The sequence below is a fragment of the Melozone crissalis genome, unplaced genomic scaffold (genome assembly GCF_028551555.1).
Source record: "Melozone crissalis strain CALT ecotype California unplaced genomic scaffold, PUWL_Pcris_2 ptg000063l_1, whole genome shotgun sequence".
Classification (NCBI taxonomy): domain Eukaryota; kingdom Metazoa; phylum Chordata; class Aves; order Passeriformes; family Passerellidae; genus Melozone; species Melozone crissalis.
In genome coordinates, this window is record NW_026535841.1 from 2974296 (window position 1) to 2994237 (window position 19942).

Genomic DNA, 19942 nt, shown 5'->3' on the forward strand with positions numbered 1-19942 from the left:
CATCCATGGAAAGGCTGTGGGAGGAGGACCCCAAAGCAGGACAGGGCTGTGGCTCCTTCCCACAGGGATGGCTGGAACCCAATCCCAAGGGATGCTGCAGGGATGGACTCACTGTCCCCAGGGTGGGGGTGAGGAGCTGCTGCCCAATAGTGAAGCCCGAGCCAAAGTGCCTTTGCAGGAGCAAGAGCTGGAGTAATTTATCGGAAGCTTTTAGGGAAATGAGCGGCTGCTGGGCCCCTGCCAAGCGCGGCCCCGCTGGGCTCTGCCCGTGTCCTCTGGCAGCTCTTGCTGGGAGAGGGCAACTGGAGTGGGAATGTGGGCTGGGGTGAGGACAGGACAGAAGGATTGGAATGGGGTAGAGATGGGGTCAAGGATGGGGACTAGGGGAGGGGAGAGGGGCAGGGATGGGAATAAGCGAGGGAATGGGGATGGGACAGATGGGACAGGGATGGGAAGCAGTCAGGGAGGAGGATGGGACAGGGATGGGGATAGAGATGGGATGAGGATGGGACAGAAGTGGGAATGGGGAGAGGGGAAAGGGACAGAAAAAGGAATGTAAAGAAGGATGGGAGTGTGACTGAGGATGGTGTTGGGGATGGAGACAGAGATTGGGACAAGGACAGGGATGGGAATGGGACCAAGACAGGGATAGAGCTGAGCCCATCCCACACTTCTTGCAGCACAAGAGAGAGAAACAACCATTACCAACTTCTTCCCTTCCTATCCCAAACACTTCCCAGAGCTATGGAATCGCTGCCCTGCAACCCCCGCTGGGGTTGCCGCCACTTTTGCTCCGTTGTCCCCATGCCCACGGTACCCATGCAGGGTCCTGCTCCCTCCCACCTCCCCTCGCCCGCGACAGCCCCCACTTCCCGGCACATTCCCTTTGTTTTTGCCTTTCCTGGCGGTCCCTTAATTGAATTATCCCGGAGCATCTCTGTTGCAGCAGCCGCAGTGATCCGTGATCGCCTCTGCGGCAGAGCAGGGACGAGGCTGGGACCCCGCTCCGGGATCCTGCCTGCCCCGGGATCCCGGGATCCTGCCTGCTCCGGGATCCCCCTGCTCCAGGATCCTGACTGCTCCGGCATCCCTCCTGCTCCGGGATCCCCCTGCTCCGGGATCCCCCTGCTCCGGCATCCCTCCTGCTCCGGGATCCTGCCTGCTCCGGGATCCCCCTGCTCCGGCATCCCTCCTGCTCCGGGATCCTGCCTGCTCCGGGATCCCCCTGCTCCGGCATCCCTCCTGCTCCGGGATCCTGCCTGCTCTGGGATCCCCCTGCTCCGGCATCCCTCCTGCTCCGGGATCCTGCCTGCTCCGGGATCCCCCTGCTCCGGGATCCTGCCTGCTCCAGGATCCCCCTGCTCCGCGATCGAGAGCTGCCATTCCAAACCTGCCCCAAGAAATCCGTTCCGCCGATTCCCATTAAAATTAATTGAGCAGCTTTGAAACGCTGAGCTTGGGGGATGGCATTATTCCTTTTATCTAATTTTTTCTTTTACATTGTTGTATTTTCTGGCAAATTAAATTGTCCTCTTTTTTTTTTCTTCTTCTTCTTTTATGTTTATTCACAGTGTCTATAATAGACCTGGTTAAAAATAAATATATATATATATACACACACATGTCTCTGAGGCCACGTGGCTCCTTTGGAAATGCCAGTCCATAAAAAATCCAAACTTTCTGCAGGAGATGGATGAAATTTCATTACTGATGCGGAGCCTCCCGCACTTTGCGAGGCAGCCGGAGTGATTTCATTGCCGTGGAGCACTTCCCATTTCCATTTCTCATTTGGACGTTCACTTCAATTTGTTTGATAAATTAGAGAAGATCAAAAAGAGGCCCCACCCGAACCCCAAATCAATAGAGCGCCACCAGTTCCTCCTGGCATCCCAAAAATGGGGTGTCCCCCCCCGTGGTGCAGGGTGGGAATTGCCATGCTGCTGCAGGGAAATGAGTTTTCCCCATGGGAGCACCGGGGAGGTGAAGGTGGGGATGTCCCAGCCCCAGAGTCCTGGGATGGGCTCCTCCAGCCCCGTTCCCAGTGGGAAGGGCCCCATTGTAGGGGAGCAGCAGCTTTGCCCGATTCCCTCCCAGCCCCAAGCACTTGCCCTGTTTTTATTTATCCCTTTCATCTCTTTGCCATTAAAAACGCATCGCTGGGGGCTCGGGGAGGGCGATCCATTAGGTGGGAATGGGCTCCCGCAGTGCACACAGACGTGTGGCTGTGAGATTCCCAATGTCCCTCAGCCTGCGGGCTCACACCGGGGCCAGCCCCAGAGGTGTAAATCAGGAATAACAGGGTGCTCCCTGCCACCAGCCTTGGGGCAGGATCCCCAGCTTGGCCCAGGAGTTGTGACCATGTGGAGCCTCTCTGAGCGCCCCAGACACATCCTGGTTCCTGCTGGAATTACTGTTAATCCAGGTGAAAGCACTTCTGGGAAGGGGCTTGGGCTGAGCATCCTCCCCGTCGAGGCAAAGGAGAGTGAAACATTCATCAAACCGAACATAAAATATCAGGGCATGAGACATGGAGAGGGGATAAAAGCTCTGGGATCCATGGGAAGAGGCAGGAGCTGTAGCAGGATCCACAGCTGGAGTGGGGTGGGGAGTGTGGGAGCTGCTGGGAAGGAGCAAGGTCCCACTGCCCCAAAGTTTAGGGATGCTCCAGCCCCCAGAGTCTGGGGGGTCACAGCCCCCCAAACCAGTGCCCACCTCCCGTGCCAGGAGGACTCAGCAGCACCCACGGGTGCTCCCAGGGCCCCACCCCATCACCCTCCACCCCAGCATCTCCAGGAGCCCCCAGAGCCCAGAGCGCTTCAGAAATCCCAGTTTTATTTCAGATCGGAAACAACCAACCAGGAAGAACAAAAAAAAAAACCCAACCAAAAACAGAAACAAAAAAACCAAAACCACCACCCCAAAAACCCCAAAAACTCCAAAGAATGAGAAACGGCCCCAAATCCGAACCAGTCCGTGCCCAGGTGGGTGCTACATACAGGCTGGGGGTTCCGGGGCGTGCGGGGCTCCCCGGCCTCGGGGTCGCTCCGGCTCTTCCCAAGGAGGGGTCGGCTCAAAGTGCATCAAGCAGGAGGTCAGGAATGTCCCCGCGCCGAGGCACGGGGACAGGGAGGGGCTCTGGGGGGGTGGAATCCAGCCCTTGGCAGCCAAGTCCATGCAAACGCTCCCGGCTCTAGGAACCATCTCAGGCGCGTGTATTGCTTAGGGGATGATTTGGTTTATCCTAAATACGAGCTCTAACGCTAGAGCGGAGAATCCGACGGGATCCGCCGCGGGAGGGGGCTCACGGGGCTCCATGCACGTCACATGCACTCACGGGTCGGATTGTGTCTGGCGAGGGGGGGTCGGTGTGTCGGTGTCGGTGCCGAAGTCTCCGTGCTCTGCCCCGGCACGGCGGGGCCCCGGCGGGCTCTGTCCCCTCGGCCGCCCCCGCCCCGGGGGGGGGGTCACGTCTCTGGGCCACAGATGGATGGACATAGAGATATTTATAGATATTTATAGGTGTCTCCTCCTCGCTGTCGCTGTCGCTGCGGCGGGGCTGCCCCGTTACTTCATCCCGCTGCGCAGCACCTGGTTGGCGGCGATGAGCATCACGCTGATGATGAAGGCGATGGCGAAGGCGCAGATGAGGCTCTTCCGCACGCAGGTCTGGCGGATCTGCTGGCTGGAGCAGGCTGGGGGTGGGACAAACAGCGCGTTACCCCATCCCAAATACACTCTCCTGTACTCAGGGTAACCCCGTGGTTTGGCATCCCCGTGGGGGGTTTGGCATTGCACTCACTCTCCACGTCGACGGGGCACTCCTCGGCCGTGCCCATGTGGCTCTCCTCCTCCGTCATGATGATGTTCTCGATGTCCTTCATGGACAGGTGCTCGCAGAAGGTGTCGTACAGCAGCCGCTTCAGCTCGTCCACCGTCAGCTTCTGCATGTCACACTGCGGGGACAGGGGTTGGGGTGACCCCAGGGCCGGCAGCACAGGGGGCTCCAGGGTCCCTCAGAACCTCTGGGTGTGGTGGTTTGGGTAACCCTGGAATTGTCTGGGAAAGGCCTGGTGTCCTGGTGATGCCCAGCAGAGCCAGGGGCACACAGAGGGTGCTGGCAACAAATGTGGCCTGGTCGTGACAGGGGCTCAGGGGGTGCACCCTGACACTGATCCTGAACCTCATCCTCATCCTGACCCCAGTCCTGTTCCTGACCTTGACCTCAATTCTGACCCTGAACCTGTTCCTGACCCTCGTCCCACCATTAAACCTGATCCCAACCCTCATCCTAGCCGTGACTCCAACCTAACCCTGATCCTAAACCTGGCCCTAACCCCGACCCTTAAAGCATTGCTGACCTTGACCCTGACCCCAAGGATTATACTAACCCTTAAACTGGAGCCTGAGCTTGACCCTAACCCTAACCTTAAACCTAATCCTGACTCTTAAACCAACCCTAACCTCGTCCTTGACCCAGAGTCTGACTTTCACCCTCAGCCCATCCCCAATTCCAGCCTTGACCCTCATCCTATCCCTGATCCCAACCCCAACCTTGGCCCTGACCCTGAGCCTTCCCTGGTGCAGGTTCTGGGGCGATGCTTCAGGAGGGGACAGGGGTGTCCCTGCCTTCCTGTGGGGGACACTGATGTCCCTGCATTCCCATGAGGCCAGGGGTGTCCCTACCATCCCGTGGGGGACAGGGATGTCCCTGGCTTCCAGTGGGGACAGGGGTGTCCTTGCATTCCCATGGGGACAGGGGTGTCCCTACCATCCTGTGGGGACCATGGGTGTCCCTGCCTTCCCATGGGGACCAGGGGTGTCCCCTGCCTTCCCTAGGGGTCAGGGGTGTCCCTACCATGCCATGGAGGTGTCCCTACCTTCCAGAAGACGGTGTCGAAGTCGGTGCCGTGGAACTTCTCTGGGATGCCCGAGGTGGAGAGCTTGGGCCCCAGCAATGTCACAAACTCCTCAAAGTCCACCTGCCCGTCACCTGCGGGACACAGGGCTGGCTGTCACCCCCTGCCTGGCCATGGGGCACATGGGACACTCCCCCTCCCAGAAGGGGCCTCATGGGTGGTCACAGATCCCCTAAACGAGATGGGGACCTCAAGATCAGCTGGGAACCTCGAGAAAATTTAGGGAACCTCCAACTTAGGCCAGGATGCCCAGCATTGGATGGGATCCCCAGTGCCAGCCAGGACCCCAGGGCCCACTGGAGACACCCTAATACCACCTAGTCCCCCCAAAATGTGATCTGGAACCCCAGTGCTGCCTGGGGAAACCAAACATCATCCAGGACATGAACATGAGCTGGACCCCAGTTCCAGCTGGGACCTCAATTCCATCTGGTGACCTCCCAGGGCTAACTGGGGACCACAAATGTTGGCTGGGGATGCCCAAAACCAACCAGGGGCTCCAACACTGGGTGGGGACCTCCATCAAAGTTTGGTGTCCCCAATACCAGCCAGGATGGCAACACTGGCTGGGATCCCCAGTGCTGGCTGGGACTCTCACTGCCAGGTAGGGACCCCCAAGCAACATCTGAGGACCCCCAATGCCATTTGGACCCCCTTCCAATGAGACCTGGGGACACCCCGTGTCACCTGGAGCCCCCAGTACTGGTTGGGGAAGCCCAACGCTGTCCAGGACTCTGAACAACAGTTGGACCCCAATTCCAGCAGGGACCCCAATTCCAGCAGGGACCTGGTGGTGGCTGTGACCCTGGGGGTGCCTGGTGGCCGTTCTGGCCGTGTCCCCTGGCGGGGGGGACGCTGGCGTGGGGCTGTCAGGGCAGCACTAACGATGAGTAATGAGGGGAGCGGCGCCTCGGCAGTGCTGCCGGAAAGGCTTTTAAATGGGGGGAAAAAGGAAAAGCAATAAATTAAGGAGCTCTTTCAGGTCCCTGTGGGCGAGGGAGGGGTGGGGACAGGGTCATGGTGGCAGTGAGTGCTGGAGGGTGATGGGTGCTGAGGACACGACCCGGGGTGCAGGAGCCACCCCTGGGTGCGGGATCCAGCTGGTTTGGTGATCCCACAAACATCCAGGATCCTTAAATCATCCCAAACAAAGCTGCAGTGGCAATGATGGTGATGATGATGATGATGATGGTGATGATGATGATGATGATGGATGAGGGGGAGGCTCCAGCGGGAGGCAGAGCCTCGGAGAGTCCCATCCCACATCCCGTGTCATATCCAGCATGTGGGTTGGAAATACGGGAGAATTTTGTGTTTCACCCATCTGGGGATCCCCACCCAGGTTAGTGGGGGTCCTACCGTCCATGTCGAGGCGCTGGATGATGACCTCCAGCTCCACCTCGTTGGGCATGTACCCCAGGGAGCGCATGGCCGTGCCCAGCTCCTGCTTGGAGATGAACCCGTTGCCATCGCGGTCGAACACCTTGAAGGCTTCGCGGATCTCTGTGGGGGGAGCAGCGATGGCTCGGGCTGAGCTTCCCCCTCCAGCCCCACAGAACCCCTGTGGGGGTCCCACCCACCCCCCCGACCAGCGTGGAGCCCCCAGCAGGGTCCCACCTGCCCCACAGACCCCAAATATTCGCCCCAATTCCAGTCACCCCGAGCACCCACCCTGCCCTAAAACCGCGGCATTCTGCCCTAAACCCACGGAGTTCTGACCTAAAACCACGGAGTTCTGACGTAAAACCACAGAGTTCTGCCCTAAAACCATGGAATTCTGCCCTAAACCCGTATCCCTGGGTGTGCCTGAGCCTGGGGTGCCACCAGGTGGGCACTGCCACAGGGCATCCCCACGGGGCTGCAGCATCCACCCGGGAGCATCCCTGAGGATCCATGGGGACTGTCCCCATCCCGGGGTCTCAGGGTGGGATTGTGCCCCATCCCATGGTTTTAGGGAGGGTCTGTGCCCCCATCCTGGGGTCCAGGGGTGGGTGCTGGAGCTGTGCCGCACTTCACCCAAAAAAATCCCAAATCTTGATGAAATTGCTGCAGTGCTCAGCCCTGTCTGGTGCAGAGGAGATGGAAGTGGGGGTTTGGGGTTTCTGGCTCGAAAGGAACCCCTGGGATGTGGGGGAAGATCCCTCAGGGTGGCAGGGAGATGCTTCAGGGAAACTGAGGCGCGGCCTGAGTCCCTTGACTCCACCCCACCTCCTACTGCCCTCAAGACTCTGCTCCTTTTCAGGGCAGTTTCTGGCTTTTTGATGCCACCTGATGTGCGAGGCTGGAACCAGGCTGGTGGAAAAGGACCAGGGAATTTGTGCTGGGGGACACTGGGAAGCCAGGCCAGGGCATTGGTGCCTCTTCCTGCTCCATGTGGCTGCCAGGGGGACTCATGCTGGAGGATCCAAGCAGGAGAAATGGGCTGTGAACTTCGGGTTTGGGGAAAAAACCCCATATTGGGTGACAGTAGTGACCCCAAGTGCTCGGGAACATCCCTGCCTGGATGGTGCCACATCAGTGACGTCTTCAGGGTGTTTTGGGGGAGTTCTGTGGGATTTTGGCCTGTCAGTCTGAGCTTCTCCATGCCCAGTGTCCCTGCCTGGGCAGGGAGATCCTCCCTGTGCTCCTGGGGGCCTCACTACACCCAGGCACCCCCAGAATTCATCCTTCAAGGGTGCTCATCCCAGAAACTCCACGGTGGCTCCTCATCAGATGGCTCAGGGTGTTTGGGGACAGGCAAGGACAGGTCCTGGCAGTGGCCAGGGTGGGGTCCTGGCTCCCCACTGAGCACCCCCTGCCCCAGTGTGAAGCCGTATCAGGATGTCACCCGTGTCCCCAAGCCACGGGGACAGGAGGAGGTGGCACCTTGTGGGGTCCCCCTGGGGCTCCCAGCAGTGCCATCGGTCCCCACTGCCACAGGTGGGTGCTGAGGAGGGGGGGACACAACAGCGGGGACTGGGTGAGCTGGGACAGCAGCCCAGGGACACGGGGTGTGACACCACGGAGGGGGGTGAGCACAGACAGACAGACACACGGACAGACAGACGCATGGACAGACAGACACACAGACACGTGGGCAGACGCATAGATAGACATGCACACACAGACATTGCCACGCACATAGACACACTGGCAGACAGACACACTGACAGACACGCAGACAGACGCACATATGGACACACACACATACACACAGAGAGATGCATGGATACGCACACAGACACACATGGACACACAGACACACAGACACACACGGACACACAGACACAGCTGCAGGACTCACACACACCCCACTGCAGCGAGGCTGGGACACCTCTGGCAGTGACACTGGAGCTGTGCACACACACACAGACACGCACACAAACACACACATGAACACACAAACACACAGGCACACAGACACGTTCCTTATGGTGATGCTGTACTGGTGTCACACACCAACACCTTGCAGGGATGTGCCCAGGTGTGCAAAAACACACACAAACACACATACAAATGCACACACAAACCCACATACACATACAAACACAAACCCACACACACAAATACAAATACACACACAAACGCACACAAACACACAGAGAAACCCACACACATACACAAACACACATACACGAATGCACACACAAATACACAAACACAAACACACACAAATGCACACAAACACACACACACAAATACACACATACCTCTTGCACTGACACTGTGCGTGCACACACAGAGACACAGCCAGAACCACATCACAGTGACACTGTACCTGTGTGAACACACTCACTGCAGTGATGCGTGTGAGTGTGCAAACACAGCCCAGCACCTTGGGGCGATGTGCTTGGGCACACACACACGGGTGCACTCTGCTTGTGCGCACACACACACACACACACACACAAACATGCACACACTCACAGCCCCTGTTCACGGACGTGCGTGTGCATGGATACAGCACACCCCAACACCTCACAGTGATGCTGTACCTGTGCATGCACACCCCAACACCTCACAGTGATGCTGTGCCTGTGTGTGCACACCCCAACACCTCACAGTGATGCTGTACCTGTGCATGTGCACAAACACACAAACACCTTGCACTGAGGTACTGGTGCATGTACACACACACTTCCTTGCAGTGGTGCTGCACTTGTGCACACACGGACATGCACAACCACAATGCAGTGGTGCTGTACATGTGTGTGCACACACCAACTACCAGCACAGCTGTGTTTGTGCATGTACACACACACAGACACACACACACACAACCCCTGCAGTGACATCCCTGCACACCCACACCCCCTTGCAGTGGTGCTGCACTTGCGTGTGCACACGCATGGACCCGCACAACCACAGCACAGCAATGCTGCACTTGTGCACACAGACACACCAACACACCAACACCGTGCACAGCTGCACGTGTGTGTGCACACAGACACAGCTCCATTGCAGCAAGGCTGTGCTGGTGCTTGCACACACACACACACACACACGCACACACTCCCAGCACGTTGCAGTGATGCTGTGCCCGTGCACAGGCACACAAACCCCTCTGCAGCAGGGCTGTGTGCACCAGCCCGTCCTGCTGTGCCGCCGTGCACACTCACACAAACACCTCCTGCAGCCAGGCTGTGCATGGGCACACACACGTGCTGCAGTGGCACAGACACGGGCCCAGCCACGGAGCCTGGCACAGCCATGGAGACTGGCACAGCCACACACACAGTGACACTGGCACTGGCACACACACAGTGACACTGGCACTGGCACACACACAGTGGCACTGGCACAGCCACACACACTGAGCCACCCTGCAGCGAGGCCGTGCGTGTGCATACAGATGTGTGAGCATCCAGATGTGTGAGCACACAGACGTGTGAGCACACCCCAGCACGGTGTGCAGGCAGGGGGTGTGCCATGCCTGTGTACACACACACACACACACACACAGCCCCTGCAGTGAGGCTGTGACGGGCACGTCAGCGCACATGCACACCCTGCAGAGCTGCACACACACACACACTCACACTCACATGCACACACACAAACACACACACAGAGCCCTTGCACGCTGCTGTGAGCGCCTGCTCGGGGCTCCCAAATGGATTCTGGGGTTCTCCTAACCCCTAGCCCCGTGGCTCCCTGCCTCAGTTTCCCCACGGGGACGCCGAGGGCTCCACGTTTGGTGCTGGGCCGAGGGTGTTCTCCCCAGGCAGAGCGGGGACATGGTGGGGTCACCCCCCGTGCCTCAGTTTCCCCCCTGGAGCAGGGGGTGCTGCGCCCCTTTCCCCCGGGCTCCCCAGGGACACCCCAGAGCTCAGCACCGCCAGTGCCCGTCCCGCCGCCCCGGCAAACTTTTGGGGTGGAAAAAGCCATTGTGGAGGCAGCGAGCTGAGCTCGGCCCCTCTCATGGCCCGGGCGGGCAGAGCCCCCGCCGGCCGCTGCTCCCGGCCGGAGTGCGGTGACACCGGCGCTGCGTGGAGCCGCCGCGACCCGGGGGGTGGCACGGGTGACAGCCGCCCCCGGGTCCCCCGCGCCACCAGCCTCTGTCATATTATGACAGCGGGGAGGGGGTGACCCCGCCGCGGCGCGGAGGGGAGCGCGGCCCCCCGCCGCTGCCGCCGGTCCCTGCTGTGTCATATCGCCACAACCGGGGGCCCGGGACCCCCGCACGCCTCCCCGCTCCGGCTTTCCCCCTTCCCCTCCTCCTCCTCCTCCTTCTCCATCCATCCGCATCCCGCTCGCCCTCAGCCTCCCCACGGCGCCGGGGAACGCGCACCCCGACTCCCGCACCGCCGCATCCCGCGGGATGGAGACTGCCCGCTGCCCCAAACCCCCTCATCCCGCGATCCCACGGGGCGCCCCCCTCATCCCCCCGACCCCCGGGCAGCCCCCCGAGCCCGCTCACCCTCCAGCTCATCCTCGGGGATCTCCACGGGGCGCTGCTCGGCGAGGATGTTGGGGACGGTGTAGATCCCCCGGTACATCAACGCCGCCGTCACCGGGTGGAAAGGCATCTTCGGGGCTCCCCAAAACCCAAAGTTTAAACCCAAATCTCGTCGGGTAGCGGGGGGGCTCCCCCCGGTCGGTGCCGCCGGACGCTGAGCACAAGTTGCCGGTGCCCGGCGCCCCCCGCCCGGTACCCACCGGCCAGGGGGGGCCGGGGCGGGCGCTCCCCGTCCTCCGGGGCCGGCGGCGGGACGGGGCTGGCGGCCGAGCCCCTCACGGCGGAGTCAGGGCGCGGGGGGGCTCGGCTGGGGGCGGCCCGCTTCCCCCGCGCACATGCCCTCCCGAAGTGGAAGCGGGAGGTGAGAGCATCCAAGCCCCGGTTAAATCCCGGTGCGAACGGCGGCGGCGGCGGGGACGGGGCTGCCCATGCCGCTCGGGGCCCCCCCTCCGCCCGGAGCGCCCTCACAGCTCCTCCCGGGGCTCCCCTTGGGCCGGCCCCGGGCCGCTCACAGCCCGCGGGGAGCCGCTGCCGCCGGGCCACGCTCCCCGGTGGGGCCCGGCATGGCGGGGCCGAGGCTGAAGGCGGCCTCTTCGTCCTCCTCCTCCTCGCTGCCGCCGCTCCCGTTGTGCCTCCCCGCCAAGTGTCCCGGGCAGGCCGGGGCTCGCCGCCGCCGCCGCTCAGCCCCCGCCGCGCTCCCGCCGCCCCCCCGCCGCCGCCGGCAGCCCGAGCATCCTCGGCCCCGGCCCCGGCGAGCGGCGGCGGAATCCGGGCAGCGGCGGCGCCGGGCGGGTTTTGAACGGTCCCGCCCGGGAAATGGGGCTGGGGGCGGGGGGGAGGTGGGGCCTGCCCGGGGGGGCGGCGGGGGGGGCAGTGCGGGGGGAGCGTCCCGGGCCGCAGCGAGGGGCGGTGGGAGATGCCGGGGGGTGCTCGGGGGGCTGGGGGTCCCTGTGGCACCCCCTGTCCCGGCAGGGGCCGCCCCGGGGTCCCCACACGCAGCCGTGCCCAGGGAGTTGTCACCGCCAGGTGCCGGCACCCCGGGCTGCCACCACCCCCAGGGCACCCTGCTCGGGGGGCAGTCACTGTCCCAGGGTCCCCGCAGCACCCGGGACCGTCACCATCCCGAGAAGCCATCACCTGCATGTGGCACCCCAAACTCAGACATCGTCACCCCCAGGTCCCTGCACGTGGCACCCCATGGCGCTTGTCACCCCTGTGTCCCCACACCCGGCACCCCAGGCTGCCACCACCCCAGAGCCCCTGGATGTGCCACCCTGGGCTGGCCGTCACCCCCAGGTCCCCGGGGTGCTGAGGGGTGACAGGGACCCCAGGGCCAGACCCCAGGGCCAGACCCCAGGGCCAGACCTCCTGCTCCCACAGCAGGGAAATAATGAGCCCTGGGAGAGGCAGGAAACAGGGCCAGCAGCAAAGCCCTCCGTCCCTGTCACCTGCTCCAGCGACCTCCCGCTTGTCTCCAGCCCTGGTCACATTTTTCACCTTCTTTCTCACTTGGACATTGATTAATCACAGCTGGGCTCCTGCGCCAGGGCAGGTCCCCATCGTGCCATGTCCACACAGCATCTGTGTCCCTGTGCCATCCCTGTGACACCCCTGTGCCATCCCTGTGACACCCTTGTGCCATCCCTGTGCCATCCCCTGTGACACCCCTGTTCTATCCCTGTGCCATCCCTGTGACACCCCTGTGCCATCCCTGTGACACCCTTGTGCCATCCATCCCCTGTGCCACCCCTGTGCCATCCCTGTGCCATCCCTGTTCTATCCCTGTGCCATCCATCCCTGTGCCATCCCCTGTGCCACCCCTGTGCCATCCATCCCTGTGCCACCCCTGTTCCATCCCTGTGCCACCCCTGTGCCATCTCTATGCCATCCCCTATGCCATTCCTGTGCCATCCCTGTGCCACCCCTGTGCCACCCCTGCTCTCAGGCACACGGCAAGGATGTCCCCAGGAGCGGGCACACCTTCCCTCCCAAGTCCCCCTGTCGCCCTTCCCTGGGCTGGGCTGTCCCAGCAGCCCCGGTCACTGGAATTGGGTGACACAGCGTCCCCCGTGCCTAGGGGGCAGCTCTGGAGCTGGGGACAGTGGCACAGGGAGGCTGCCAAGGCTCCAGCTCCGCACATTCGGAGGGAGGGAAGGGCCTGGAGGTTGGAAGGACGCGATTCCCAGCGCTGGAACGGGGTGGGAGAGACAAAAGTGGAACAGTTGGCACCTCCCAGATCCTCACCGGCCCCCCAGGATGCGTCAGAGCCACGGGGAAACTGAGGCACGGCTGGACAGGCTCCAGATGTGCCTCTCATCTTGGCACTGCCACAAGAACCCCAAAAATCTCGGACCAGGATTCCTGCTGCTCCAACAGCTGCTCCAGCGAGCCCCCCCTGTCTCCTGCAGGGACACGTGCTCAGCCTCACCCAATTCTCTCTGCCGGCAATTTCGGGGCTGCTCCGGCCTCCCGTGTGCCCATCCCTCCATCCCTCCCTCCTTGTGCCCATCCCTCCCTCCCCCCGAGCCCCGGACCGGCCCCGAGCCCCCCGAGCCCGGCGCTGCCTCCCGCAGCCAGCTGGGGTCCCCTTTAAGCCGTTTTATGGCTGGGAGAAATTTCCCTCTCGGGCAGCAGCGAACCAGCCCGGCCGGAGAGGGGATTTCGGGGCTGAGCGATTCCCGAGGCTGGGGGCTCTCAGCTCCCTGGGCAGGATCTCTCCTCCCGGGGAATCGTGGCTTGGGGGTGGATTTTTCCAACTCTGCTGAAATTCCCTCCTGCCCTGGAGCTCGGGATGGGTTTGGGGCACCCTGTGGATCTGTGCCCCACAGTGTCACATTCTGCGGCTGAGATCCCAGCACTGGAAGGGGAAAGTGCCGATAATAACAAGTGGCTTTTTGGGAGAAACAACCCCCCCAAAAGAAAAGCAAAGCCTGATTGAAAATCTCCTCCCTTCGCGGTTTTTTTTTAACAGATCAATTTGCTCCTCGATGTTAACGAATCTCCCTCCCAATTAATTCTCCAGAGGCTCTGGGGTGGAAACTCATTAATTTGTCACCACCCAAATCCCAGCAGGGATATCAGGGCCAATTTCGGGGCTTTTCCCTGCAATTCCCAGCGGAGCTCCCGGAGCAGCGGCGGGGCCGAGGCGGAGCCGCCTTCCCCAGGGCCGGGGCCGCCGCTGCTCCCCGGGGATGGGGACGGGGACGGGGGTGGGCAGGAGACGCAGGGCGGGGGAGAAGGGAGGAAAATTCAGTGCCTTAATTGCATTTGAAGCCCTGACAGGGTTTTTGTTCATCGGGGATTCCCGCTGGAGGCTCCCGAGCTTTCCCGGAGCCCGGCTCAGCCGCGCTGCTTCTTCCTCAGGGATGAAGGCTGGGACGAGCCGGGCTGGCTCCCCCTGCTCTGCCCCGGGTCCCTGCCCGGATTCCCCCGCCGATTCTGTGGGGAGAAGCTCTGGGGTTTGCTCAGAGCTCAGTCCGATGGGGTGGAGGCAGCGGCATCCCAGGGATGTCACTGCTGGGATGTTGGGATGTTCCTCTCCACAATTCCCCCTTATCTCACCCCGGGCCAGGGCCAGCCATGCCAGCAGGTCAATGCCACCTCTCCCCTCTGTCCCTTTGTCCCTCTGGACACAGCAGCACTTTCCCAACATTCCCAACTGTTTTCCTAATTAGCTGATCCCACTAATGAGGCTGGAGGAGCTCGATCCAGGCCTGTGTTCATTTGCAGCTTCAGAGCAATCTGTCAAGGGCCCTCGCTCTGGGTTCACATCCCAACATCACATCCTTCCTTCTTCCAGGAGTTTGAGGGGATGGAAAGGAGAAGGGCTGAAGAGGCTCTGGCTCAGGGATGGCACTGATTGAGCTTTAATTAATCTGCTCCCTGTTTACCCCTCCCGTGGCAGCCGAGGGGCCCTTCTGGCTCTGCCGAGACTGCTGAGCTCCTTCCTGCCCTGAGGGATGGGATGGGATGGGAAGAGAAAGAATAGCAGGGATGGAATGAGAGGATGGCACAGAATGGGAAGGGATGGGGTGGGATAGGATGGGATGGGATCTGTGGGATGGGATGGGATGGAGATGGGATGGGATGGAGATTGGATGGCGTGCGGATGAGGATTGGAATGAATTGTGGATGAGGTGGGATAGGATGGGATGAGAAGGGGATGAGGAAGGGGGTGGGATGAAGATGAAGATGAGAATGGGAGGAGGATGAGGATTGGGATGGGATAGGGATAGGGATAGGGATAGGGATAGGGATAGGGATAGGGATGGGGATGGGGATGGGGATGGGGATGGGGATGGGGATGGGGATGGGGATGGGGATGGGATGGAGTGAGGTGGAGATGAGGATGGGCATAAGGTAATGATGAGGATGGGATTGGCTTAGGGACAGGGATAGAGGTGGGATGAGGATGGGGACACGGTTGGAAATGGGATGGAGTGAAATGGGGATGAGGATGGGATAGGGATCCCTCACAGGAGTGGGGAAGGGGATGGATGTGGATGGAGATAGGATGGGGATGGAATTGGAGATGGGGATGTCCCAAAGCCATGGGAGAGCTGTCAGGGATGAGGAAATGGCTGGGGATGGGACAAACCTGTGCTGGGTGCTCTCAAACCCCTCAGGACAACCCCAGGGACCTCCTGGCAGCCTGAGGGGGCTGGGATGGGGATCGGCCCCACAGCGCCCTCCGGACACTCCCAGCACAGCCCCGGGCACCGGAGGGGACGGGAGCGCCCCGGGGGCGTCGCTGTGACATTTTAAAGTCACTGGCACCGAGCCCTCAGAGGCGCCGGAGCCATCAATCTCCCGGGGCCGTGCTGTCAGGTGGGCATTTAGTGAAATGTTTCCTAAATGAACGCTTGATGGGAGAAGAGCGATGGCTGCAATGTTCCGAGCCACAAGGTTACCCCGGCCGGCGGCTGCCAGCTCCCGGTGCCCGCTGCAAACCCGGGAATGCGGCGGGGAGAGCCCGGGGAGGGTCAGGAGCGAATCCCACCCGTGACGGGAAACACCGGGCACGGCTGCGGGCAGGGAGGGACGGGGGAATGGGGAAAGCTCTGAGAGCTCTGCTGGATTTGGGTTCTGAAGGGGGAAATAGCCCTGCCAGGGGAGGAGGTGAGAATTCTGCTTAGGGGGAATTGTTCTTTATGGAAAAATGGCAAGAACCGAGATGAGGCTGCTCTTAGGGGATGCAGCCGGGGATGCCGAGGGCAGCGGCGGCTCCGCCTGCTCCTGCCAGGAGATGGAGCAAGAAACAACGCGCAGAGATCTCAGCCAGAGACCCTCGAGCTCATTTACAGCAGCAGAATCGCTGTGCTGGAGAGCACGGGGAGGGATGTGGCGTTTTCAGAAGGGAAGGTGGCGGCTCCTGGAGGGAATTTTGCCTCCGGGACATCAAGCCTGGCTCTGCTCCCATCGCGCTGCTGGTGCAGAGCCACATCAGCTCCATCTCTCCAGGATGCTGTGACCTGTTGCAGTGGGATGCCCTGTGGTGCCAGAACCTGGTGGTGCCCAGTGCCAGGATGGCCAGAAAGGGGCAGCAGGGACATCCCTGCCGGGCTGTCACAATGCCCAGTGTCCCTGTGGCCGAGCAGAGGGGGATGGCAGTGGGATTCCTGCTCCAGATTCATTCCTGCTCCGGATCTGACCCCAGGGCAGGGATGGCAGCCCCTGCCTGGTCCTGCAGCCCAACATGATCCCACACCCATCACACCTCACCCAAAACCCCACACGGCTCCAGGGATTCACCCTCTGCTCGCTGGCAGCTGGAGCAGCTCCACATCCGTTTGGTTACACAACATCTGGATGGATGGATGGATGGATGGATGGATGGATGGATGATGGATGGATGGATGACGGATGGATGGATGGATGGATGGATGGATGATGGATGGATGGATGGATGAATGGATGATGGATGGATGGATGGATGATGGATGGATGGATGGATGGATGGATGATGGATGGATGATGGATGGATGGATGGATGGATGGATGGATGGATGGATGATGGATGGATGGATGGATGGATGGATGGATGGATGGATGATGGATGGATGGATGGATGGATGGATGGATGGATGGATGATGGATGGATAGATGGGCATGGCAGGGACAGCACCAGGCTGGCAGGTGGCAGTCAAGAGGGAATGAGGTCCCCATGTCCTCAGGAAAAGAGCAGGATCCAGCTGGCTGTGACGCCTGGGATCAGTGTTTTACCTCCTCAGCTGCCCGGAGCTCTGGGTGCCCTGAGCACCCTGAGGTGCCTGTGGGCAGGGCTGGGGTGTCCCATGGGCTGCTCCCCCAATTCCCACCGGGATGGGGTGGGCACAGTGTGACCCTGCAGAGCCACCTGCAGCCCTGGGGTGCCCTGGTCCCCCCAGCTCCCTCCAGCCTGTCCTGGCCATGGCTGGGTGCCACCGTGCCACACTGTGCCCTCGTGCTCACACCCTTCCCTCACGCACACACCCCCCACACATGCAGGAGCCCCCAGCCCTGCCTGTGTCCCCGTGTCCCCCTGTGCCCACAGTGACCCCTGCCTTGTCCCCCAAGGCCCCCCAGGATGCAGAGGGACAGAGCAGCAGCCTCTGGGCTGCACAGCCAGGCCAGAGCCACCCCTGCCTCAGTTTCCCCATCCATCCCCTCTGCCCATTCTCAGCTCTTTTCCTGAAGGAGTTCCTGGCCCAGCTGTGCATGTTTTGGGTGGGCTCTGAACCAGCTCCCTGATGCCCCTCCAGGGCTGCTAACTCTGGAACTTGCCACCCACAGGTCACCCTGTGTCCCCTCTGTCCCTTTCATCCCCAACTCTCGACATTTTAACCTATTTTTGAGAGTATTTAATGGTTTGGAAGTGCAATAATGTGAGTTGAGGAGACTTTGGGAGCCCAAAGTGAAGAGCTGCTGCCAAAGCACTCAGGGGCTGCCTGGGATTGGCCAAATCCCCAATTTCCTTCCTCAGGAACCCATGGCTGGGGAAGGGGCTGGGAGAGGTACCTGGCAAAGGCTTTTTGTTGGTTTCTTCTCCTTGAGCAAAGGCAGCTCACACCAACCCACACCCACAGCTCCTGTTGAGCTCAGTTTGCTAAAATGGGAAAAAATCAGGGTGAAACTTCCTTTGGCAGGAGAGAAACGGTCTGGGATGTGCCAGGGAGGGCGGGCAGGGAGGAGACGCCGGGCTGGGAGCAGGAGAGGCAACACTGGGGGTGTGCAAAACCCTGAGAGTGCAAAATCCTGAGAGTGCAGGGCTGGAGTGTGCAGGGCTGGGAGTGTGCAAGGCTGGGGGTGTGCAGGGCTGGAGTGTGCAGGGCTTTGTGCAGAGCCCATGGGAGAAACAGGGACCCTTGTGACAGATGGAGATCTAGGCTGGATCCATCCCTGGCTCCACCCAGCGCATCCTCAGTGCATCCATCCCTACAAATCCATCCCTGCTCATCCCATCCCAGCACATCCCATCCCTGCACATCCTATCCCAACTCTACACATCCATCTCTACAAATCCATCCCTTCATATCCATCCCTTCACATCCATCCCATCCCTGCACATCCATCCCTACAAATCCATCCCTGCTCATCCATCCCAGCACATCCATCCCTCTGCATCCATCCCTGCACATTCCATTCCATTCCATTCCATTCCATTCCATCTCATTCCATTCCATTCCATCCCATCCCATCCCATCCCATCCCATCCCATCCCATCCCATCCATCCCCTGTGCATTCCCGGTTTATCCCCCTGCCCTGTGCTGGGTAAATCTCCCCTGGATCCATTTCAGGCTGCAGGCGGTGCAGGTGTCACACCAGTTGAATTCCTGTCACTGGAGGGATTTGGGAAGCCAGGTCACCCTGCCCATCCCTCCCTGGCTGCCCTCAGCCTCCCCAGACCCCCTCGGGTATCCCCCCGCCATCCCCTTGCCAAAACAAACCCCACCCACCCCTCGGCCCTGCTTAAAACAGCAAAAACCCCAAAAGATCCCGCAGCCCACCCGCGGGCCGAGCCCTGGTGAGAGCTCCGTGAATGGCCCGGGTTTCGCTGCCGGAGGGCGGAGGAAAAGCGAATGCACCGGGCCGGGAACAGCCCCGGGGCTCGGGGCTCGCTGGGCTGGGCCGGTTCCATCCGTGATTAATTAGAAAATTGAGGTCAATGCAGCACATCGTTTATTTATTGCAGGCAGGACGGGATCAGGGATGGCAAACAGCCCCTCTGGGCACCCCACGCCCCTCTTCCCTCACGGAGGGGCACAAAGAGCCCCGGGGGAGCGGGGCCAGCGGGGCCTGGAGCGCTCCCGGTGCCGCGGGAGCCCCGGAGGGACCCCGGCACTGCAGCCGCGCTCCCGTTAATCCCGGCACCGCCAACTGCGGCAGCCGCGCTCCCAGCGGCTTTTCCCAAAGAAAAAAAACAGCAAAGAAGCTTCGGCTCCCCTCGTAGTGCTGTGAATTTTTATTAAAACAGGAGAAAACAGTTATTCCTTCGGAGTACAACAGTCCAGGGAATGGGAAAGCGGCTGTGCCAGGCCACAGCCATCCGAGCTGCAGCCACGTGCGGGGAACGATCCCGGGGTTAAATAAACAGCGCTGGGACGGGGGTTACTCCACACCGAGCCTCTGGGGGGCTGTGGGGAGGAGGAATTGGGGGTCCCGAGGGGATGTGAGGGATCCCCGGGGCAGCACCGGCTCCGGAAGAGGATTCCAGCCGGGAGGGGCCCAGGGTTGGGGACGGAGACAGGCAGGGAAGGTCAAGGCATCCCTGTTCCCCCCATGGGGGTCAGAGCAAGGCACCCGCGATGGGACAGGCGGGACAGGCAGCCCGGGCCCAGCTCGGGACAGCGGCACTCCCGGGGGCTCCGAGGGGCTGGGACACCCCGGGAGCCACGGAGAGCCCGGCCCGGAGCCCCGGGATCCCCCAGCCTGGAGCTGCCCGGGTTTGTCACAGTTTGCAGGAACAGTAAGGTTTCATTTGGTTGGCACTAGCTGTTCTCCCGCTCCCTGCTCCCAGCAGGGAGGAGGAGGAGGAGGAGGAGCCCTTCCTCCCACCTCCTCTCCCCAGGGGAGCAGCCCAGCATCCCCCCAGCCCCAGGTCCCGCTCCT

The 19942-nt window shown here is 61.3% G+C and overlaps 1 protein-coding gene across 1 annotated transcript; it reads right to left on the bottom strand.

Moving 5' to 3' along the window:
• Positions 1–3498: 3498 nt before the first annotated feature.
• On the bottom strand, positions 3499–11509 carry CABP7 (calcium binding protein 7). The gene is made up of 5 exons (XM_054288662.1): positions 10816–11509; positions 6276–6419; positions 4878–4990; positions 3800–3953; positions 3499–3692 (listed from the first exon to the last, which is right to left on the bottom strand). Exons 1-5 carry the CDS (start codon positions 10922–10924, stop codon positions 3565–3567), a joined length of 648 nt encoding a protein of 215 aa, XP_054144637.1. The 5' UTR covers positions 10925–11509; the 3' UTR covers positions 3499–3564.
• Between the last annotated feature and the right edge of the window lie 8433 nt (positions 11510–19942).